The 23,261-nt window shown below is 50.3% G+C and overlaps 4 protein-coding genes across 5 annotated transcripts; 2 read left to right on the top strand and 2 right to left on the bottom strand.

The window, feature by feature from the left end:
• The first annotated feature begins 28 nt into the window (after positions 1-28).
• Positions 29-4,121, top strand: TNFRSF12A (TNF receptor superfamily member 12A). The gene is made up of 5 exons (XM_074196925.1): positions 29-137; positions 841-945; positions 1,180-1,314; positions 1,402-1,459; positions 1,727-4,121. Exons 1-4 carry the CDS (start codon positions 65-67, stop codon positions 1,455-1,457), a joined length of 369 nt encoding a protein of 122 aa, XP_074053026.1. The 5' UTR covers positions 29-64; the 3' UTR covers positions 1,458-1,459; positions 1,727-4,121.
• Positions 2,622-5,085, bottom strand: HCFC1R1 (host cell factor C1 regulator 1). The gene is made up of 5 exons (XM_074196924.1): positions 4,898-5,085; positions 4,345-4,401; positions 3,855-3,992; positions 3,176-3,244; positions 2,622-3,092 (listed from the first exon to the last, which is right to left on the bottom strand). The coding sequence occupies exons 1-5, from the start codon at positions 4,990-4,992 to the stop codon at positions 2,957-2,959; spliced, it is 495 nt and encodes a 164-aa protein (XP_074053025.1). The 5' UTR covers positions 4,993-5,085; the 3' UTR covers positions 2,622-2,956.
• Positions 5,086-5,585: 500 nt separating this feature from the next.
• Positions 5,586-9,548, top strand: THOC6 (THO complex subunit 6). 2 transcript variants are annotated; one of them, XM_074196923.1, is made up of 13 exons: positions 5,586-5,669; positions 6,781-6,896; positions 7,004-7,068; positions 7,157-7,260; positions 7,354-7,391; positions 7,471-7,519; positions 7,673-7,744; positions 8,194-8,296; positions 8,413-8,462; positions 8,772-8,834; positions 8,954-9,064; positions 9,162-9,296; positions 9,394-9,548. In XM_074196923.1, exons 2-13 carry the CDS (start codon positions 6,781-6,783, stop codon positions 9,475-9,477), a joined length of 990 nt encoding a protein of 329 aa, XP_074053024.1. In that variant the 5' UTR covers positions 5,586-5,669; the 3' UTR covers positions 9,478-9,548. The 2 variants fall into 2 exon arrangements, with proteins under 2 accessions (XP_074053024.1, XP_074053023.1); XM_074196922.1 differs by having other exon boundaries at positions 7,444-7,519.
• Positions 9,549-9,592: 44 nt separating this feature from the next.
• BICDL2 (BICD family like cargo adaptor 2) lies at positions 9,593-19,877 on the bottom strand. Its single transcript, XM_074196921.1, has 10 exons — positions 19,746-19,877; positions 17,809-18,119; positions 14,885-15,100; positions 14,502-14,618; positions 14,266-14,412; positions 11,297-11,482; positions 10,857-11,006; positions 10,590-10,720; positions 10,235-10,355; positions 9,593-10,139 (listed from the first exon to the last, which is right to left on the bottom strand). Exons 2-10 carry the CDS (start codon positions 18,103-18,105, stop codon positions 9,981-9,983), a joined length of 1,524 nt encoding a protein of 507 aa, XP_074053022.1. The 5' UTR covers positions 18,106-18,119; positions 19,746-19,877; the 3' UTR covers positions 9,593-9,980.
• Between the last annotated feature and the right edge of the window lie 3,384 nt (positions 19,878-23,261).

Here is a 23,261-nt window from a genome sequence, read left to right as displayed (position 1 = left end):
GGCGGGCGTGTCTCCCCGAATCGGCGTCCCGGCTCAGACCGGGACCGGCCTCTGGAGCGGCACCATGGCCCCGGGCCCGCTGCTGGCTCTGCTGGCGCTGACCCTGCTGAGACTGAGTCGGGGGGAGCCGGCCTCAGGTAAGGGGGGCGCCGACACCTGTCCCGGGACGGGCCGGGGTGGAAGGGAAGGCCGGCCAGTCCGCCGCGGGTGAAGCGGGACAGCTGGGTCAAAGAGGATGAGTGGGGGCACGCCTCCCCCAGCGCACTAACAAGGCTGGGGTGCCGGCAGCCGAGGGAGACCCCCGGACGCTGCCCCGCTTGGCCGAGCGTGGGATGGAGGGGGGCGCTCCACGTGGGCATCTCTGCCCCGGACCGGTGCACACCCCGCCTCACGATGACTTCACGCCCCAGTAATGTGAGGGGGAGGGGGGAGTGGGCCCCGCTCCCGGGACTGAGTCACGGGCCGCTGGAGGAGGGGGCGAAGTTGGACATCTCCCGCAGCGCCGGAGCCGCCCCCTCCCCATCTCCTCTCCGCTGTGCCCCCACCGGGCTCCCAGGACCAGGCATCCTGCCTCCCCGCTCGGTCCTTGCAGGGCTGCCCCTTCAGAGCCCCGGAGGGCTGCCCCGGGCCTGCGGTCACCTGCCTGGAATGTCGGGGCGGAGGGGGCGCCTGGGGGCTCTGATGTCTGGCTGGTCTGACTCACCAGAAACTGGAGCTCTGGCCCTGACCTCAACCCCCGGAATAGCCCTGACCTCTCTCTCCTTACCTCCCCCCCCCAACCCATCCTGGGGAAGAGAGGAGGAGGTTCCTTCCTCAACTTTCTCCCCTTTTTCTTCCCAGCACCCTCCCCCTGTCCCCAGGGCAGATCTTGGAGCCCAGACCTGGACAAGTGTATGGACTGTTCCACGTGTCCGGCTCGACCCTACAGTGACTTTTGCCCTGGCTGTGAGTAAAAAGGAGCTGGAAGGAGACCAGGGATTTTTTTGGGAGGGGAGCAGGACAGAGTTTGAGAGAAGGGTTATAACGTTTGGGATATGTAGACCACGTTCTTGTAGTTACTAGGTTGGGGAGCTATAGCTGCTATCTTTTTTGGGGGGGGTAGGGGGGTACTTTAGAAGCTAGCAGAAGGGTTGCAATTTAGGACTACCTCGAGTGACTTTTTCTTCCCCCTCCCCCCAGGCTCCACAGCACCCCCACCCCCTTTTCCTCTGCTATGGCCAATCTTGGGGGGTACACTAGGGCTGATGCTCATTTTAGGGCTCCTTTCTGGACTTCTGGTCTGGAGACAGTGTCGAAGGAAAGAGAAGTTCACCAGTGAGTATCCGACCTCCTTTGAGCCCCTTAAGCTTTCTATGTTGTTACCTGGAAGGATCCTAATATTCCCTTTTCCTTGGCTTACAGCTCCCATTGAAGAAACAGGAGGAGAAGGATGTCCAGGCACAGCTTTGATCCAGTAATGGTGAGTCTTGTCCCTGACCCAAAGTTCTTCACACTTACTCTACCCATTCTACAGAACCCATTCTCTTTTCTGGGCCTTACATGGGGAAGAGGGGTGGTATAGGAAGAAGTCCTTACTCTACCTTGATTTATGCCCCCTTTTCACTCTTCATTTCTGGGTTACCACTCAATGAGCACCTAACTGTATTTATTCATTCACTTGTGGGTAGGGGTGCACAGAAACATCTCTACCCTCAAAGAAATTACAATCTGATTTTCTCTCTGACAGATTTGGCCTGTTCCCAACTTTGTCTAGTATTGAGGGGATCTCAACTTCTTGGCGTTCCCAGTCTTCAATGAGATTCTCCCCACACACACATTCTTCTTTGACTCTACATTTCTCTTCAGATACCCAGGAGAGAAGTAGGGACTCATACCTGGGGTCTTATCCCAGGACTGCTCACTGGCTGAAGAATGCAGCATTTGCACAATTGGGGATGGGGATTGTTTCCCCTCTCTCAAGAAACACACTGCCACCTCCCTCCCCTGGCAGTAAGCACTAGGGGGTTCTGAGCCAAGAAAACACCCCTTAAGTATGGGAGGACAGACATAACACTCAGGACCTTGACTTCCAGTCCCCTCAAATGTGCTGGGACAAGGCAGCTGTATCTTGCTGGGGGGCAGGTACAGTGCTATCTCTCCCCCTAGAGTAGGGGCTGGTCCTCTAGGGGAGCTGGCTCTGAGTTCTTTCCCATCTGGCCAGCCCACAAGGTAGGGGGAGATATTTATTTGGGGGATCAGGGAGGGAGGGAAGAAGAGAGGGAACAGAACATGTAAAAATAAAAGTTATTTTGATTTCAAGTTTGATTCTTAACTTCATTTGAGTGGAGAAGACCAACCTTCATTTCCCTCTTGGTACATGGGTCTGAACTCAGTCTTCCCCCTCACAGAGCTGGGCATCTCCATCCCCCTTTTTGGCTTAGTCCCCAACTTTCTCTAGCCAGGGACGGGAAGAGTTCGTGTGAGTCAGCCGGGGGTGGGGGCGGGGCCCTGACTCACACATTCTCAATGTCTGGGCGGGTCTAGCCCTGACTCGCTTTCCAGGGAAGACTGAAAGGAACCCCATCTGTCCCCTCGGGCCCCAACGATCCAGACGGCTCCCCCCCTCCAATAAAACTACTAGCTTTTTAATGGCCCACCAATCTTTATTTTGCTTTCACAAAGACCCCCTTGTAATGGGAACCACCCCATCCCCTGAGATGTTTACCCTGTTTTTCACAGTGGACAGTCTGTGGTTCTATTTCCTCTATCTCTTGAAGGTGTGCAAGTAAAACAGATCTATCAAACCTGAGGGTGCTATTCTCAATTTCTGTGTACAATATATGGGTGTCTAGACCCTCTTTGGTCTTTTGAATCTGTGGTTTCCAGAAAAGGCCAGATTCTGCCCATCTCCAACTCATGGAGTTGAGGTTGGGGGCACTGGGAGGCTTGAGTTCTGAGGGACAGGGCTAGTTGAGGTTCAGAGCTCCATTGCCTCCCCACTATGGGTGCTGTGGTTTTGGTATACCTGGGAGTTCCCCAGTCTCAGCAGCCGAAGGGTTTCTGGGATTTGATTGCCTGGATATTGCCAGAGGAGAAGCTCTGAGTGGGGACTCCTAGAAGCAAAAACTGCAGTCAGGGGGACCCAGTCCTGTTTTAACTCTTGGAACTTTCCCTCTTTCCCTTCTCCAACACTTACAAGGCCAGCAGAAGGCTGGGGCAGAGGATCCCAAGATCCCCAGTTGAGTGAAGAGAATCTTCCAAAGGTCTGGAACAAATGGAAAGAGATAAGATAAGAACTTGTTCAAAGTTAGCAGCTAAATAGAACAGTGACAGAAGAGAGATGTAATTGGTCCTAGGGTATAGCTGGTGCAAAGTTGGCTCTACAGGTGGGGCAAAATCCTAGAAATCTGAGATGAAACTAGAGCCCAAACCTAGTAGAGAAGGCTTAATAATTAAAACATAATATGTCTACTGTGTGAATAGCCTTGTGCTAGAAACTGAGGGGGATACCAAAATGAACGAACGATCCTCTCATTCTATTAGGGGAAGAGATGACTGACACAACTAATCATGAGAGAATTTGATAATTGTATAAATTGAGAGGAGGCAGAAGGAAATCATTTCTGCCTGGGGAACATCAGGGTTTACAAAAGAGATAATATTTGTATTAAATCTGGAATGATGGGTAGAGCTTGGACAAAGACACAGACCAAATATGGAGAGACCAGAATTGTGGCTTCAGCAGAATAAAATAAGACTGGGAAGGTAAGAAGGCACTATTTTAGAAAATTTAGAATGCTCAGGAAAGGAGTGTGAACTTTTATTTGGTGGTAATGGGAAGTCACTAAGTGTCCTGAGGTGCATGGTGTCATTACCTGGTCACAGGTGGGGCTGGAGTGCCCATGGAGAAAGTTATTGGTGGGTCACAGTAGGGGTGATGGCTGTCTAGGCTGAGGTGAGAAAAATGGGAGACCATGTTCTCCTCAGACAGGAAATGCTTCTGATGAGAATCCCTAGGGAAAAAAAGGCCAAGGAAATGGATTGGGAAAGAAGGCTTTTGGAAGGATCACAGAATAAGAGCTAGAAGGTCCTGCTGATGTCGTTGAGTTAATTTTGCAAATGAAGAAACTTGAGTCCTACAGAGGTTAAATGATTAGGTTCTTTTGACTTCAAAACCAGTACCTTTTTTGGTACTATGTTGTGTCTTAGGCCTGGGTAGGGTATGAGAGCTCTAAGACCAAGGACTAGGGGAAAGGGAACCTTAGGGAGAGCTCTGGGGCCTTGAGGAGAGTATTGGTTCCTAAGGTGGGGGTGCTGGTGAATGAGGAGGGGGTAGTTGAACCACTTCCCTTCCCCTAAACTCACTGATCCTCTTTCAGCAATTGACTGGTGCTCTGGAACTGAATTCCTTGGGGAAGGGAGCTGTGGAAGAGAGAGAAACTTAAAGCCTAAATCCTTTTTTCTCCCTCCCTGGAACCAAAATAATAGGGTCCCTGCCTCCATCTCTCAACAAGGCCACACACCCCCTCCTCCCTTCACGCCCCCAAGCCCTGGGACACAAACCCTCCGGAGGGCTGCGGATGACCCTCCTGGCCTGCGAATGCCCTGACGCCGGCGGACGGGCCCCCCCAGTCCCGGCCCCACACCGCACAGGTGCGCCCCCACAGTCCCGCGGCACCCCCAGATTTCACTTGTTCCGAGGCCTCCAGCGTGGACAAACCCCGGGTGTAGCCCGAGCCGGGGTACAACGCCGTCGGGAGATAATGGTCACTCAGAGGCGGACCCGGCGGGGGGCGCCATGGCAGCGGCGCCCTCTCCCCACGGCCGGTGCCCGGCTCTGCCCGGGTGACCTCGGCGCCATCCTGGCCTCCGCCGTCCCGCGCGGCCCCCCGCCCCCCGCCCCCCGGGCCACACACACCAGACATCCAGGGTCCGGCCCGGGCCCTGGGCTTCCCCGGGCTGTGTCAGGGCGCCGGGCGGGCGGCCCAGCTCCGCGGGCGGCGGCGGGATCATGGAGCTCCGCGGACCGGCGGGGAGGAGACCCTCGGCCCCCGCGGGCCCGGGCTCGGCGGGGCGGGGACCCGGGGCACCGGGAGGCGGGCCCCACAGGATGCCGGGGGTTAGGCGGCCGCTACCGCGCAAGCGCGCGGGGCCGCCGGGCGGAGGGCGCGCGGGGAGGGGCGTCCGCGCAGGCGCGGGGAGCGGCGTGCGGCGGGACGGTGGGTCCGAGCCCGGCGGGCGCGAGGGGCCGGCCGTGCGCGCGCATGGCGAGGGGTGGGGGCCGGGGCGCCGCGGGCCGGGCCGCGCGAGCGCTCGCCGCGACCGGCCGGGGCTCGCGGGGCCTCGCGGAGGCCGGGGGTTCCATGCCCGGCGCCCGTGGGGGAGGGGCGGCGGGCGGGCGGGCGGCGGCGCGCCGGGCGGTGACGTCACTGGTGGGCGCGGCGCCCCTCCCCCGCCGGCGCCTCCCGCGGGCGGGCGCCATTGCCTCCTCCCGGCTGCCCGGGGGCGGGCCCTCGCCGGCATGGTGGGCGGCGGCCCGGCGGCCAAGCCCCGGAGGCAGGCCAAGCAGAAATGGCCGGCGGACGGCCGCAGGCCGGACGGCCGCAAGCACTGCTCGGCTCGCCGGGGCGCCGGTTGTGTACCTCAGAAGTGCCCCCCCGGAAAGCCGCTTCTGCCCCGGGGGTGCGGAGGTGGGCGGCCGGGGCCGGGGCTGTGTACCTCAGAAGTGCCCCCCAAAAGCCGCTTCCGCCGCGGGGGCCGGGGCTGTGTACCTCAGAAGTGCCCCCCAAAAGCAGCTTCCGCCGCGGGGGGCCGGGGTTGTGTACCTCAGAAGTGCCCCCCAAAAGCCGCCTCTGCCCCGGGGGTGCGGGGGGCCGGGGTTGTGTACCTCAGAAGAGCCCCCCAAAAGCCGCTTCTGCCCCGGGGGTGCGGAGGTGGGCGGCCGGGGCCGGGGCTGTGTACCTCAGAAGTGCCCCCCAAAAGCCGCTTCCGCCGCGGGGGCCGGGGCTGTGTACCTCAGAAGTGCCCCCCAAAAGCCGCTTCCGCCGCGGGGGCCGGGGCTGTGTACCTCAGAAGTACCCCCCAAAAGCCGCCTCTGCCCCGGGGGTGCGGGGGGCCGGGGCTGTGTACCTCAGAAGTGCCCCCCAAAAGCCGCCTCTGCCCCGGGGGTGCGGGGGGCCGGGGTTGTGTACCTCAGAAGTGCCCCCCAAAAGCCGCTTCTGCCCCGGGGGTGCGGGGGGCCGGAGTTGTGTACCTCAGAAGTGCCCCCCAGAAAGCGGCTTCTGCCCCGGGGGTGGCGGGGGGCCGGGGTTGTGTACCTCAGAAGTGCCCCCCAAAAGCCGCTTCCGCCCCGGGGGTGCGGGGGGCCGGAGTTGTGTACCTCAGAAGTGCCCCCCAGAAAGCGGCTTCTGCCCCGGGGGGGGCGGGGGGCCGGAGTTGTGTACCTCAGAAGTGCCCCCCAAAAGCCGCTTCCACCCCGGGGGTGCGGGGGGCCGGAGTTGTGTACCTCAGAAGTGCCCCCCAGAAAGCGGCTTCTGCCCCGGGGGGGGCGGGGGGCCGGAGTTGCGTACCTCAGAAGTGCCCCCCAGAAGGCGGCTTCTGCCCCGGGGGGCGGGGCCAAGGAGCGTCAGTTGTGGTGTAAGTCAGAAATGTCCCCCCAAAAAGCCGCTTCTCCCTGGGGGGGGCTGGGGCCAAGCAGCACGAGTTGTGTAAGTCAGAAATGTCCCCCCCAAAAGCCGCTTCTCCCCAGGGGGGCCCTCCCCTCGAGGGCCGGCCCGGGGTGATGCCACCTCTGCCCCCCAGATGGAGGTCCAGCGGGCCCTGGAGCGGCTGCACATGACCGTGTTCTCCCAGAGCGTGTCCCCCTGCGGCAAGTTCTTGGCCGCGGGGAACAACTACGGGCAGATCGCCATCTTCAGGTAGGGGAAGGCAGGCTGCGGAGGGCCCTGCCAGAACAAGGGGGTGCCACCCGAAGCCCCCCCGGGGCGCCCACTCCCCTTGCCACCAAAGCCCTTCTCTCCTCCAGTTTGTCAGCGGCTCTGAGCTCGGAGGCCAAAGAGGAGAGCAAGAAGCCGGTGGTGACCTTTGACGGTGGGTGAGCTCACGGGGTGCCCTGGATTTGAGGGGGTGCTGGTGTGGCGGGGATGCATGTATCCGAGCGCACGTGTTTTTCCTTTAGCCCACGATGGGCCGGTGTACAGCCTGGTCTCGACAGACCGACATCTTCTCAGTGCCGGGGATGGTGAGGTGAAAGCCTGGCTCTGGGGGGAGATCGTGAAGAAGGTAAGGGTGGGGACTCTGTAGTGACAAGGATGCCTCCTGAGAAGGCTGTGGAAGGGATTCTCTGGACCTTTTTTGTGTTCTCTACCCCCCAAGGGCTGTAAGGAAGTCTGGAGCCGGCATCCCCCATACAGGTGAGCAGGCTTGTTGGGTTGGGGCCCTGCTAAAACTGTTTCCTCCTCTCAGACTGACCCCATTTGCTCTTCCAAACAGGAGCAGCCTAGAAGTTCCTGAAATCAATTCTTTGCTGCTCAACCCTAAGGTATGATTTTCCTTTAGCCAGCTTTCACCATAGCCCAGTCTAAGCTCTTTTCTAACACCTATGTCCTACTATTCAAAACCCTGCTCCTGATTTGACTTTAGTCTCTTCAAGCTCCCTGTACTCTGATTTCTTCCTTGCTTCCATTCCCCATAGGAGAATTCCCTCCTCTTGGCAGGGGGTGACTGCCAGCTTCATACTATGGATCTGGAGACAGGGACATTCACAGTAAGTTGGGGTAGGGGTCCTAATCAGGTATGGAGAAGGGACAAAGTTGAAGACAAGGGAAATGAGTAGATAACTTTTCTGTACCTGCATGAGCAAATTCCTAGAAAACTACATCCATGCTGTCTTTACTTTTTTTTTTTTTTTTTTTTTAGTTTTTACAAGGCAATGGGGTTAAGTGGCTTGCCCAAGGCCACACAGCTAGGAAATTATTAAGTGTCTGAGGTCAGATTTGAACCTAGGTACTCCTGACTCCAGGGCCGGTGCTCTATCCACTGCGCCACTTAGTCGCCCCATGTCTTTACTTTTTATCAGTTCTCCCTTCTCTACTGTCTGTATCCCTTGTGACACATTTGCCCTTGCCCCTGAAGGGTTTCCCAGTCTCTGAGGTGGAAAGAGGCACCTTTGAGGGGTCCTAGCTGATCAGTCTTTCCTTCACTATCTTCCCCTAGCGAGCACTAAAAGGTCACACAGATTACATTCACTGTCTGGCTCTTCGGGAAAGGAGTCCTGAAGTGCTGTCTGGGAGTGAGGACGGCACTGTTCGTCTTTGGGGTAAGGCAGCAATTGTCTGAAAGACTGTGATGACAGAAAGAATTTGGCAGGGAGGGATTTGGAGCAGAAGAACAAGAGACCACATATCCTGAGGGTCTCACTGGGTCTCTTCTCAGATCTTCGAACTGGCGAGGAGGTGCAGATCATTGAAGTTTTCAGGCATGAGGTGAGGTTTTCACCTTTCTGTTCTCCTTAAGCAGGTGGGTAAGTAAGTAAGGTTTAGTGGATTAGTGGCTGATGAAGTAGATAGCATGCTGGTGTCAGGAAGATAAGTTGTATGATCCTGGGCAAATCATTTAACCTTTGTTTCTTTCAGCATATTAACTCTGAAAAGAAGATCCTGAGAACATCCACCCCCCCACCCCACCCCCCAGGATTGTGGCCAGGATCAAATGAGATAATCTTTGCAAATGGCTCAGTATACTGTCTGGCACTCTTCCCTCTCACCTCCCTTTCCCTTTTGTTTCCTTCCTAGGAGTGTGCTCGACCCCAGAATGGGAAGTGGATCGGATGTTTAGCAACTGACTCAGATTGGATGGTGAGCAACCAGGGGCTCTGGATAAAAAAGAGTTTGAGCTTTAAGTTTTCTGAAGGCTGGGAGAGAAGCAAGTGATTTATAATTAGGGTGGGATGATGATGATGATACATTCTCTCCAGGTATGTGGAGGGGGCCCTGCTCTTACTCTTTGGCATCTTCGATCTGCCACACCCACAACAGTATTTCCACTTAGGGCACCACAGAAACATGTAACCTTCTATCAAGACCTGGTGAGCTTTCTCCCTTTGTTCTTTCCCAGCTGGCACTTTGTCCCTTTGTCTTTAGGCTTTTGTCTGATAAGTTTGGGGTTCCCACATTTTCCCTCAGATCCTCTCAGCAGGGCAGGGGCCCTGTGTGAACCAGTGGCAACTGAGTGGGGAGCTGAAGGCCCAAGTACCTGGTTCCTCTCCCAGTCTACTTAGTCTCAGCCTCAACCAGCAGCCTGCAGCACCAGAGTGCAAGGTAAGATCCCATAGATCTCAAAGGAGGAGGGATCTGGAAGATCATGGGGGAACTTCAAGTGTTCTGGTCCTCATTATCTGCCTTCCTCTCCCCCCAGGTCCTGACAGCTGCAGGAAATAGCTGTAGAGTTGATGTCTTCACCAATCTTGGATACCGAGCTTTCTCCCTATCCTTCTCTTGACCCTTCTCTCCAACCTTGCTCTCTCCATTTGTTAGGATCTACTTTGTTAATAATAATTTTTAAAAAAGGAAGCTATTTAGTCCAGTTTGGTGAACTTCCCATCTAGCCAAAAAAACCAAAGCTCAAGATTTCATATCCATTTATATATTACTCTGTTAAACCTTGTTACATAAATACCCTCTGTGTATTCCCCCCAACCCCTGGTTAGGGGAAGTTTATTATGGTTTAGAAAAGATAAACCTATCAATTTGCAAAATAGATATTTCTGAGAGCTCTTTTGAAGAGAGGAAGGTTTGGCCTCCCAAGCCTTACCTTGATTTGGAAGCCTTCTCTTCCCCGCCCCCCCCCCCCCCACTTCTGCTGTGCTTCGGAATTTGGAGTCTAACTACCTTCTGCCAGCCCATATCCCCATATCATTGGCCCCCTTCAGCCCTAGTACCCTGAACCCTTTCCAGAAAAATCACCTCTAGGCCACCATTCCCATAATCAGCCTAAGCATCCCCTCAGGTCCTTCTGAAAAGGTTGGTGAAGAAGCTACCAGCCCCTGTTCCTTTTCCCAAGAAAAATTTTGTGGTTTCATGGTGAGGGGCTGCTGGTTGGGAATTAAGCTCCTTTAGTCGTTGAGAACGAAGCTGCTGTCCAATCACTACCTGCATATCATCCTGGATGAAGAAGAGCAGGAAAGAGGTCAGATGAGGGAGGACCATCAGCTTTACCACCACTCCTGCCTCCCCAGCAGGCTTTTTACCCCTCGTACCTGCCAGGCCTCCAGTTCCTGAGTCAGTGCCACCTTCTGCTGGATGGTTCGGAACAGTTCCCGAGAAAGAGAGTCCCGTTCCAGGGAGACTCGGGTCAATTCTAGGGAAAGGGCCAGAGACCTAGGAGGGAAGTAGATAGAGAATCACACAGAGCTCTCCCCATTTGGTTCTGGTTAAGAACAAGACGGGGGAAAAAGTGTGGCAGCTATGAGAACAAGGTGGAGGTTCAGGGGAAAAAATTAAGAATGGTTTTGTTGACATCTAAGACTAGAACCAAGGGTTTCTGACAGAGTTTGGGGCTTTTCTAACACCAAGCTTTTAGGACAGTAGGGATGTAGGAACAGATGGACTTACTTGGTCACTGCTTCATCCCGGTCAGAGAATGCTTTAGTCAATGCTGACTCTGGATCTTTCTCTTCCCTCAGTTCCTTTTGTCTTTGCAGTTCTTCTTGCAGTAACCGCAACTCTTCTACCTTCAAAGTTAACTGGGAGAAGGGCAGGAGACACTTAATGTTCTATAACACTTAGTTAATACTATGGTAAAATCCAGGTGGTTCTTATTCTGGTCATCTTTCCTTCTCATACTGCCCAGCACTGAGTCCTAAGTTTAATCCTGCTCACCTCATTTTGTAGTTGTTCCATTTCCACCTCCTTCTCTTCCAGCATTTCTCTAGGATTCATGGAGGGCCGCTTCTTAGGGGGCTCCAGGCCCTCTTCTGGAGAAGACTGGGCTACTGATGAGTTGTGGAGGGCATTGGAGTTGTCGATCTCCTATGTACCAAGGGAAAAAAATGGCCCTGGATCTAAGAAAGGCAGCTATTTCAGCCTCTCTAGACTCTATGACCTTTTCTTTTAGGTCAATTCATTTTTCATTAGCCTTTTTACCAGAACTTCCAGTAAGGAAGAGATTTTCTTTATCAGACAGTCAGTAACCAATGAACCTAATTCAGTAAGAACCTACCCAAACCAGTTTAATGGTACTAGTTTCTGTTGAGTGGTTCCAGTTCCTGCCTTGTGGTCTCAGGATTCATTGTGAGGAGCAAGTCCTGATGAGCACTTACCTGGAGTGTCACTGGAAGTTGGGTATCTCCTTCCTCATCTAGGCTATGAGCAATCTCAGATTGCAGGGAGGCACCAGAGACTTCTGAATCCTGGAACCTGGATTCCTCTTCGAGCTCAGAGACCTGTTGCTGGAGCCGTCTGAGCGACACAAGTGCTTCCTTGGCCTCTGAGCGGGCCCGTTCTAGCTGAGAACAGAAGGGAAAATTCAGTCCTTCAGCATCTTTGTCTTTTGTGTTTTTGCATCTTTCTGAAAATCTAGCATAGGGTCCTTTTATGCTTGTCTGATTCACCAGCTTACTCATTCTAGTAGTTTTTCCAAATCTTTTTAAACTTCTGCTCCTCACCCTTCCTGCCCCTAGCTGAGAACCTTACTTTATTCTCCCCTCATCTTTCACCATTCAGATACCTTCTGCCACTATCTCTTCTACCTCACAAGAAGGGGTGGCCCTTCTTGCCAAGACCAACCTCTCTACACACACAAATGATCACATCCCATCCTGTCTTCTCCAATAGACCGCCCCCTACATTATCCTATGACCCTCCTGAAGGCAGCTATGTGACACAGTGGATGGACCCTGCCTTAGAAACTTGCTGGCTGTGTGCTGAGCACTTAACCTGTTTGCCTCAGTTTCCTCATCTGTAAAGTTGGGGATTAATAATAGCATCTCCCTCTCAGAGTTATCATGAGAACAGGTAGCACAGTGGATGGAGCACTGATCTTAGAGTCAAGAGGATAGGAGTTCAAATCCAGCCTTAGATACATGACTGCTACTAGCTGTATGACCTTGGGCAAGTCATTTAACCCTGATTGTCTTGCATACAGAGCCATTTCCAGTCATCTAGATTCACATCTGGCCACTGGACCCAGATGGCTCTGGAGGAGAAAGTGAGGCAGATGACAGCACAGCAACCCCCCACTCAAATCCAGTTCACTGGCATTGGCATCACCTCCCTGATGTCATGATCTTCAGAAATCCAGGTATTGAGGACCCACTGTGAAATAATTGCAAAGTGTTCAACATGGTCCCTGGTACATGAGACTACAGAAATGTTGGTTATTATTACTATTATTCAATTGCTTTTTGTAGGCAGCTTCCCTGCTGCCTACAAACAAGACCATGCCTCCTCCATCTTCAAAAGCCTTAATTTGATCTGTGCATTGCCACTACCTATTGTCTTACATTTCTCTTTCTTTTTATGGCAAAACTTTAAAAAGCTATCTACAATCAGTATGCCCACTTCCTTTTCTTTACTCCCTTAACTCTTTGATCTAGCTCTCAATCTCATCATTCAACTGATGATGCTCTCTAGAGTTACAAGTGATCACAATTGCCATATCTAATGCCCCTTTTTTTCAATCCATCTTTCTTGACCTCTGTGGTCTTTGACACTTGTTTCTTTTTTTCCAATTACATGTAAAGGTAGCTTTCAACATTCATTTTTTGCAAGATTCTGAGTTCCCTATTTTTCTTCTTCCCTTCTCCCCTCTCTCCCCCTCCCCACAACAAGGAGTAATCAGCTATGTTATATATGTACAATCATCCTTGTCACTTTTGGTCACCATTTTTCTTTGATCTCTTTGCTCTCTAGGTGACACTATTCTCTCTTGTATTCTTGTTTGTCCCTTCTCTGTCTCCTTTGCTGTATCTCATATAGTTACCTACTGACTATGGGCGAGGCCCAAAGGCTCTATCCTGGGTCTTTTCCCTCTGTTATTTTGTTTGGTGTTTTTGGCTTCTGTGGATTCAATTATCATCTCTATTCAGATGGTTCTTAGATCTATTTTTCCATCCTTCTCTAACCTCTCCTGAGCTCCATTCTTGCATCTTCAACTCTCTTGGAGAGAATCTCTAAAGTTTAGCTATACTAAACTCAGTGTACTTAAAAACTGAACTCATAAGCTCCCCCCCCCCAATTCTCCCACCATCCTCCCAGTTAGGCAAGCTCACAATGTAGATATCATCTTTGACTTGTTCTACTTTCTCAAATCTCATATTCAATCTGTTGCCAAGTCAAAATGTTTCTTATATATTCACTTCTGATGCCTAGCTGATTACTACAACTTGCTGGTTGGTTTTCCTTCCTCCAGTCTCTTCCCCACTCCAGTCCATTCTCTACTTTGGTATCAAATTAATCTTTCTAAAGCTCAGGTCTGACCACACAGGTCATGATACACTTTGTCACTGATAAACTTTAGGTGCTCCCTATCGCAGGATTCTCTGAATGGTTTTTAAAATCCTCCAAACCTGTCCCTGTTCTACATTTCCAGTATTCTTATACCTCATTATATTTCATGAACTCTGATCTGGTGATGCTGTTCTTCAGTTTTCCCCAATCTCCCGTTTATCCTATATTGATTATATCCTTATTTGTATATGACTGCTTGCATGTTGTTTTCCTCCTTAGATCATTAGCTCCTTGAGGGCAGACTCTAGGCTTTTCTTTGCAACCCCAGCACTTAATAAATCCTTGTCTATATAAATGGTAGGCTTTTGAATGATAAAATCCATTCAATCCCTTTTCCCCTCTTTTCCTTCTGGTTGTGCCCAAGAATGATATTAGTCCAGTAGGTGGCACCAAAAGCCCTATGGGCACCCTCACAGAAAACAGGCTCTTGGGCATGCATCTCAGATTCTGGCTTTCCCCCAGACCCTCTTCCTTTGGCAGAGGGCAGGTACAAAGGAAGGAGCACTGGATGTGAAGCTAGACGTGGTTTCCTGCCCTGCTTCTTAGGCTGGGTGTCCTTTGGGAAGTCTCCAGGGCCTGTTTCCTCTTGTGTAAAATCCCTCAGTGACCCTACCCCTTGACTTCTTATAAGCAATGGTAAACAAGACCAGGGTCTGGCTGAGCTCAGAGTGGGGCTGGTGTTCCCCTCCAACCCTTCTTTAAAGACTTTATTCTTGTGCCAGGCTGGGCAGCCTGCCTCCCCCTTCCCCAACCCCCTCCCCTGCCAGCTCTGACCCATCACCTCTAAGCTGTGTTCCCTTCTCTCCCTTCTGAGCAGCAGCAGCTCTTCATGGAGGGTTTGCACCCGGCTCTGACTCTGGCTGGCCTCCTCCTGCAGGTTCTTGATCTGCCCTTCCAGGTCCTGCCTCCGGCTCTGGAGCATCTGGTTCTGGGGAGGAGACAGAGATGGAGATGTGGAGGCGGAGGGGCTGCAGGACTCCCCCTTGCCCCAATCCAAGCTCAGACCTGGCCCCTTACCTCTCCCTGAAGGCTTTCTAATCGTGCCCTCATTTCAGTCCCCCCAAGCAGCTGGGCCTGGTACTCTCCTCGAAGGGTGCTCAATTCTTTTTGCAGATCTTGTTCTGTCTGGGAGGCCTGATAGATGTGTGTGGTTAGCATTGGGGAAGAAGACAGGGAGTGGAAGATGAATTCATTCAACTCTTCATGCTTTCTTCCCAGGACCCATTCATCCAGCCCCTCTTCTCCTTCTGGGACCCAAACATCTAGCCCCTAGCCTCTTCTCTGGGGACCCAGGAATCTGGCCCCCTGCCCCCACCCCACCCTGAGAATTAGAATTCTTGTTCCTTCCCCCCCCAGGATCCAAATGCCCATCCTGCTAACCCCATCCCCCCTAGATTGACCTGCGCCAGCTGCTCGCTGAGCCTGAGGTTCTGCTCACTGAGTTCTTTAAGTGCTTGGGCTCGCTGGCGCCCACTGTTCTGCTGCTCTGAACGCCGCTCCCCAAGTTCAGCTCGAAGTGCAGCCACATCGACCTCCAGCTCCCCGGCCCGAGCCTCCCACTCTGCTCCACGAGCTGCCAACCCCTGGCGAAGCTCATGGTTCTGCTGCTGTAGTCGCTGAGACACCAAAGCAGAGAGGAAAGATGAAAATAGGGAGACCAGAGACAGAGAGGCAGTTGGGGCAGCCTAAGAGTCAGGATCCTGGAGCTTGGTAGGGGCTGGGAAGGGGGGACCAGACCTAGAGCATTGGGGTGCTCCAGTAGGGATCACCTGCTGCTTCTGCTGGGGCCTCTTGGTTTTGGTGCGAAGCCTCCTCCTGCGCCGCCTCAGCTCCCCTGAGTTTATACCCCTGCCCATTGCACTGTAGCCCCTGTCCTCTCTTCTAGTCTCCGTTGGTCTTGGGTTCCCCACTCCCAGCTTCTGTGGCTCCCTCTAATTACTCCTTTGCCCCCGCCCCACCCTATACCCCACGCTTCAGTCTCTCCTCCAAACCTGTCTGACTGGTGGGGGGACGCTCTCTGCCCCACCCAGACTCCTGAGGGCTGACCTGAGAAGAGAAGAAGGGGACCTGTGTGCCCCTGTGCTAAGCTGTTTGAAGGGGGAAGTGGGAGCCTGGGGCTGCTTGGTCTGCTCCCATCTGCCTAGGAACTCCCAGGACACTAATAGTCTGATCTTCTTTAAGGATATGAGTCATAAGTCATCAAAAGTGGACAGGACCTTGAAAATCAAACCCAACTCCCCATTTTACAGAGGGGGGAAACTGAGGCTTAGAGAGGAAATGACTCACCAATATAGTAGCAAGATGGAGCTAGAACCAGATCTCTTGCCTTCCCAGACTCAATCAATTCTTGTTTCTTTTTTAAAATGTATTTTTATTTCCCCTCCCCAATTACAGGTTAAAATACTTTTTTAACCTTTCTTTTGTTTTATTTTTTAAGTTTTGAGTTCCAAATTCTATCTATACTTCCCTCCTCTCCCTGAGAAGGCAAGCAATCTTTTTTTTTTTAGGTTTTTTTTGCAAGGCAAATGGGGTTAAGTGGCTTGCCCAAGGCCACACAGCTAGGTAATTATTAAATGTCTGAGGCCGAATTTGGACTCAGGTACTCCTGACTCCAGAGCCTGTGCCACCTAGCCTCCCCAAGCAATCTTATTTCTTAAAACCTAACCTGTTTCTTGAAAAATATTCACCTAACTGCTGCATCATAGGGCCAGGCTCAAAATTTGGTCTAAGTAACTCTGAATGGGTAGAACTCAGGTATGAGTTAGAAAAGGAAGTGCTCCCTTCCTATGGGATTTATATCATCCAAAATCTTAGAATTAGAAGTAGGAGTGTACTGGTTAACAACTAGTTGTGTGTGTGTGTGGGAGAAATATGTATTCACAACACACTTTTCATTGTAATCTGCATTATAAACATTTTCTCCTTCACTTAAATCCAGATAATCAGCAAAAAAAAAAAAAAGCCAAGCCCTGATTTGTAGCATTTGCCTATTTCTAAACTATAAATACAATCAAAATTTAACAATCAGATCCTGAGTCCCAGGTAGCAGACTTTAGCATCCCCTGGTGGGATGCTAAAGGTCACACAGCCAGTTTGGGATAGAGCTGGTTCTCCTGGGTCTTCTGACTTCCAGTTCAATGTCCTACTACACCATTCTGCTTTTGGAGTGATTAAGCATTTATGAAGTGATTCCTCTGGTTCTGGCACTATACTAAGTGCTAGGGATACAAAGAAATGTAAAAATCCTGCCCTCAAGGAGCTTACAATCTAAAAAGGGAACCAACATGCAAATAATTATATGCAAACAAACTCTATGCTGAAGAAATTGGAAATACTCAAAGAGGGAGTGTTCAACAGAAGGAATTAAAAGGAATTGAGAAAAAGTTTCCTGTAACTTATGTTAAAGAATGCTATCCATCCCAAAGACAGTGTCTGGAATACAGACTGAAACATACTTTTTTTTTTTCACTTTATTTTTCCTGAGATTTCTTTTTTTTTTGTGGGGGTTATGTTTACTTTTACAACATGACTATTGTAGAAATGTTTTTCATGGCTACACATTTTTTTTTTAGTTTTTGCAAGGCAATGGGGTTAAGTGGCTTGCCCAAGGCCACACAGCTAGGTAATTATTAAGTGTCTGAGGTCGGATTTGAACTCAGGTCCTCCTGACTCCAGGGCCAGTGCTCTATCCACTGGGTCACCTAGCTGCCCCACAATGGCTACACAATGGCTAACCCACACCAAGTAACTTGTTTTCTCAATGAGGGGGAGTGGGGTGGGAGGAAAGGGGAGAATTTGAAACTCAAGGTTATGGAAGTAAATGTGGAAACTTGTTTTTGCATGTAGCTGGGGGGAAATTAAAAATAAAATTTAGAAAAATAAGCAAAACAAGGATTCCTGTAGAAGGAAAGATTTTAACTGGGACTTGAGGAAGCAAAGGGCAGAGATGAGGAGAAAGAGCATTCCAAACAGCAAGTAAATAGGATGAAAGGGATGTTTGTGTGTGTGTGTGTGTGTGTGTGTGTGTGTGTGTGTGTGTGTGTGTGTGTCTGAGTGTGTCTGAGGAGGGAAGAAAATCTCACCAGTCTGATCCCATCTATTGGGGAGTTTAGAATTATAGAATAATGAGCTTTATAATGGGAAGTGATCTCACAAAACATCTAGTCCAAGCCCTTTCTCCATTTTGTAGATAGGTATCCAGATCCAGTGACTTTACCAGGGTCATATGTGGCAGGGCCAGGTGCTAAATCATCCATTTCCTAGCTAAGGATCCCTACTTATCCAGATGGCTCTTTGGGATGGTGTGGGCATCCATCAGACTCACCTCCTCCCGTTCAGCATGTTGGGCCTTGAGAACTTCCAAGCTTCGGCTCAGCTCCTCATTCCGTTCTAAAAGCATCTTACCCAACTCAGCTGCCAGTAGTAAGTCCTTCTCCTTTCGCTGAAGCAGTACAGTCAGGTCCTCAGGTTCATCTTCTGGCTTCTCATCCCCAGGCCCAGGCCCCCCCAGGAAGGAATCTCGCCTCTCCAGCACAAAGGGGAAAAAGCCATCATCCCCATTTGGGGAGGTGCTTCCTGAGAGCAGCCCCGAAGGGAACTGAGGACTACTGGGGGAGTTCATGTTTCCTCAAGCATCTACAGGGAGGAAGGGAGAGGCAAACTAGAGAAAGAGGTCAAGGGGAGCCTTGCCAGTCTCTAGCTGACTGCCTTAAAATCTTGGTATCCTGGTCTCCAGATTACTCTCCTACTTAAGATATAGGCATCTCAATTCCTCCTAACCCCTGACAATGTCTGGCTCAACTATAGAACCAATGTTCTAGCTTCCAGTTTTCAACTCTTCTCTTTCCTTGACCCCAGGTGTCCTGGTCCCAAACTCTCTTCCCATTTCCATCACAGGCATACTGGTCTCTCAGCTCCCACTACATCTGCTTCCTGACTCCTAATATCACTATCCTCACTCCTGTCTCTGAACCCTCAAATCATCCCAAGGTAAACCCCAGAACTACCCTCAACAGAGTGGAAACTTTCCATTCCAGACTTCACTTTACTCTTTCCTTCCTTCTTTTCTAACCCCGGAGTCAAATATTCCTCATGCTATAAAAGGTTAATGATATGTATGTCTAGTTCCCGTTAGTGACCCAAAGGGTAACTGAGGCATGACAGAAACCAAATAACATTTATCATTGTCAAAGCTTCCTATATCCCAAGCATTGGGTTTTCCATCCTAGTGTTTAGGACCCGGCCCCTTCTTTCTTTGGGTCTTAAATGTCCTTATTGCTCTAGCCCTGCTTTACTTGAAGTCTAACCCTCCCCTGGCTCTCTCTTCCCTCCTAGGACCTGCATATCCTGATCCATCTAGTCCTGCTTTACTCCAAGACTCGCTGTACCCCTGGCCCCCTTTCCCTCCCAGGAGCCAAGCATTGTTCCCCAGCCCTCTCCTAGGACCCAGGCATCCTAGGCACCTTCTGCTGCTTTCCCATTCCAACATCCAGTCGTTTTCTCCCCTCTTCTCTCTCCCAGGATCTAGGCATCCTAGCTCTTTTTCCTCCCTTTACTCAGCTCCCTAAGCAGGCTAACTGGTTGTGTTAGACTATGGCTCTTGGTTTCTGTTTACTTCCTGGGCCCCGCCTCTGGGGACCATACTTGGAACCTGTTCTTGTCTCCCAGTTCCCAGATTTTACCTCCCCCACCCTTCACCTTCTTCCTTTATTCTTTATGCCCTTGTTCCCTGTTTCCTTTAGTTAGGAGTAGAGGGGAAAGGGAGGGCTAGCACCATCTATGACAGCCCCTCCCAAGATAGCTCTTGGCCTCTCTTTTTTCTTAAACCTATCAAACCAGTTTCTTCTGACTTTCCTGGTCCTAGAACTATAAAATCTGTTTCCAAAGTGCTTACCATACCCCAGAGCTGCCCCAACTCAGATACTGTGTTCTCAATCGTTGCCTCTTCTAACACTGACCAGACTCTCCTTTCCAGAAGCTTTCTTCCCCTCCCAGAGTATGGATCTAGACCCTCAGGATCAATCTTTCCCCTCAGAATTCAAGGCTCCATTCCCCCTGCCCTTGTTCTTCTCCTTTCCCAGACCTTGAAACCTTGGCTGTCAGGCTTAGGTCCCTCTCTGGAACTAGGAGTGTTGGTCCTTTCAGCCTCTTTCTCTCCCAGAGCAAGTTCTCTTCCACAAATACAAGTGTCTGAGTCCCTAGCCTCAGCCTCCCTCCTCAGACCAGACCCATTCATTTCCATAGCCCCATCCATAGTCCCACCTGTATTTCTGGGGAGGGACGGCCCCCCTATTGGACCCGGCTTCCCATTCTCAGACCTTTCTCTCTCTCCTGAGCTCCGACAATTTCTCTTCCGGGGGTGTGGCCAGGTAAGCTGGAGCACAGGTGAGAGGGGTGGTGGCCTTGGGAGGAGTTGGGTGGCCCTCTTGTGGTTCAGTCCAATGCAGACATCTCCAGTCTCAGATTCAGTGCCATAAATCCCAAGGCAGTTGGATAAAGCCATGGTATCAGCCTGTGGGGAGACTTTGGCAGACAATTCACATTTAATCTTTAATGCCCTAAGTGTTCAATCCTGTTACAAGCCAGAAGACAGAGAAGTCCTTCTCTGCCCTTGGGGGAGGAGATGCCCATCTTCTTTCAAATAATTAAATACCAACAGGGATTACTGATTAAACATCAAATGATTATAAAAATGCCTTCAAAAATCTAGCCAATTTGGGTAGTCTCTTCAGATAGTTCCCAAATTTAAACCTCTAACCCTCATCTTTCCATAGATGCAGAGCTATATGTTTACTGAGTATCCATATCAGCACTTCAAACTTAGTATCTCCCAAGCTGGACATACTTAACCCCTGCCCCCAAACCCCTGTCCTTTCCCCTGACTCTCCTATTTCTAACTGATGATATCCCCATCCTCCTAGTCATCTAAGTTAGAAACGTCAGGGTCAACTTCTGCTCTTTGTTCTTCACTTCATCCCTTTTCTCCTCTCCTTCCTCCTTCCCTCTGTTCATTCCCACCCACCCAAATCTCAAATCCAGTCAGTATAGTTATAGTTGAAAGAGCAGTCTCTGGAATCAAAGGACCCAAGTTCAAATCCACCTCAGAGATCTAGGGCATGTCACAATTTACCTGGACCTCAATTTCCCAATCTATAAAACAAAGTAGTTGTATCAGGTATCTCTGGAGATCCCTTCCTATTCATCGATGATCCTGCCACCATATTGCATATTCTATCATCTTAGCTCAACTCCTCATCACCTGATAACCTTCTAATTGATCTCTCTGCCTTTTGTCTTCTCTCTCTTCAATCTATTTTCTAGTGCACTGTACCAGTCATTTTCCTTATGCATAGATCTAAATAGGTCATACTTTAAGATAGTCCCCATTGACAACCAAATAAATTCCAAACTCTTCCACCCAGCATTCAGGGTTATTCAGAACCTAGCTCCAATCTCCCTTTCTAGCTTCATTTTGGGTTCTTTTTTTCTAATCCAAGCTCCATCATTCAATTCCAAGTACTGGAAACCTAACCCCAACCTCCACTCTCTGCCTACTGGAGTTCCCTGTTTCCTCTTCTCAGCCTAATTCTAGTCATTTCTAGCCTAGTTCAAGTTCCAATCTCCTCTTCCTAATAGGCAAAACATCTCTTTCACTGATGAACCTCTGTGATCTTTAATGACTCTGTCTTTCTCTCCCTAAGTATCTCTCTCTTTTTTCTTTCTCCTTTTTCTTTCCTCTTTTTTCTCTCTTTCCTTTTCTCTCCTCTCTTTCTCTTCTGTCTCTCTGCTACTGTCTTGCCCTTTATAGCCTCTTGTTTTGCCATCTTAGAATTTCACCCATCAAATCCAAGAGCCATCTTGACAGGTATGTTTTGAGCCTCGGTCAAACAAGCAAAAGTGATCAAACCCCTTATTGTCTGAGTTATGAGGGGAAAACTCTATCTGGGAGGAAGCCTTTTTGTGGGGGAAGAGAAGACTCTGGTTCTGATCTGAAGGCAGCCACTGAGTCAGTGTATAACCAACCTTGGGCACATCACTTCCCTTTTGAGTCTGCTTCCTACTAGATCAAAAAAGGGATTGGATTAGATGGTATCTAAGGCACATTACAGCTCTGATATTTTAAAGGTCCCTTCCAGGTCTAACATTCTAGAATAAATTAACTCTAATTAGTTCTTGGGAAAAGGGCAGGAGTGATTATACAGGAGTTAATTGAAACCTTTTAGAGGGGGCATTGATTTGGCCAAAGGCACATTGTAGCAGAACTAGACTCAAACCCAGGTCCCTCATTCCCCTTCCAAAATTCTTCTCAATACATTAAATTGTCCAATCAAAGATATTTTGGAAGATTAACAGGAAGAAATACTCTGAACTTTGAAAAATGGCAAATATGATCAGTTTATGAATCCCTGACCCCTGATCTGTGTATATAATTATTTTCAATAGACAAAGCTCAACCCGTGTCTGCACTAGTTACAATGAATGGAAAGCTATTTGAATTTTTTTTTAAGAATCTGAGTATTTATTAAGGAACTGAAGTCTAATGAGTGGTGAAGGGCAGGCAGCAAGTGTAGACCACACAAATTTTGTCAGTAAAAGAGAAGAGAAAATGGGAAGAATGGTAGCTGAAGGGAGCAGGGCAGTCTCATCTTCCATGTCCTTACCTCTTTCACTCCTTTCAGCTTTTCCCTGACCAACTCAACCCCATTAGTGGTCACGGTTTGGCCCTCCCCCCAACCTCTTTCCCAGAAACACTCAGCTTGTCATTATTGATCTGGAATGGTCATGGAGACCCATGTCTTCAGGAGAGTTTAGGGAATGTGATGCCTGGGTTCCTGAAGGAAACTGGGAGTTGGTGGAACAATCCAACTCTCCTCTCCTCTACCTCTTCTCCCCTCTCCTCCCCTCCCCTCCTCTCTTCCCTCTTCTTCTTTCCTCTTTTCTCCTCTCTTTCTCTCCTCTCCCTTTTCTTTCCTTTGCCCTCCTTTGTTCTTATAAAGCAAAATGAGGATGAGGAATTCCACCAACAGTGGGCGGGAAAGCTGAGAAAGGGAAACTGAGAAGATTCAAAAAAGCTGAACGAATTTCGGGTAAGGGGAAATTGGTGGGATAGGGAGGGGTATAGCTACAGAGGAGATCCAAGGCCGATAAGAGATTGAGGGTAGAAAGATCCCTTGAAGAAAGGGCAGAGCCACACCCAGAGTTCTAATTGAGGTAGCTCTCAGAAAAACCCTCTTTTAGGCTTCTGAGTTTCTTGTCTTTTTTTTTTTTACTGATTTTCTCAGTAACGCAAGGACTAGACTTCCTACTTGTTGGGGGATGGGTGTCTGGTTAGTTGAGCAATTCTGGTCTGCTAGTCAGAAAATATATTTACAATCCAGGCTAGGCAGCTACTGGGATTGTGCGATCAGCCCTAGGAAAATAACTTCCCCTTTCTGGGCCTCAGTTTCCATCTCTGTAAAAATGAAGATGAACTTTGTCCTGTCTGCCTTCTTCATAGGACAATTATGTGGCAAAAATCGCCAAGACTCTGGTTTACATTTGGTAGGTACTAATTATGAATGAAAGCTGAGGTCAGACAATAATCCAGATGAGCAGATAAAGTTCTGTCCAGTTTGAGGACCTGAGTTGTAAAGGCTGTCTACCACTAGTTTTATATCTGTTTTCTTTTATTAAGTGGGTGTGAGGGAGATGAGGCACTTGCCCAGATGATTTTTAAAAGGCTGGGTGGGGAGGAGGGTTTGGAACATATACCTGAGTAACTATACCATCCCTGTCCCA

The sequence above is a fragment of the Macrotis lagotis genome, chromosome 8, assembly GCF_037893015.1.
Source record: "Macrotis lagotis isolate mMagLag1 chromosome 8, bilby.v1.9.chrom.fasta, whole genome shotgun sequence".
Classification (NCBI taxonomy): Eukaryota; Metazoa; Chordata; class Mammalia; order Peramelemorphia; family Peramelidae; genus Macrotis; species Macrotis lagotis.
Note: the sequence above shows the minus strand (reverse complement) of the source record. Positions and strands in the feature narration are given on the sequence as shown.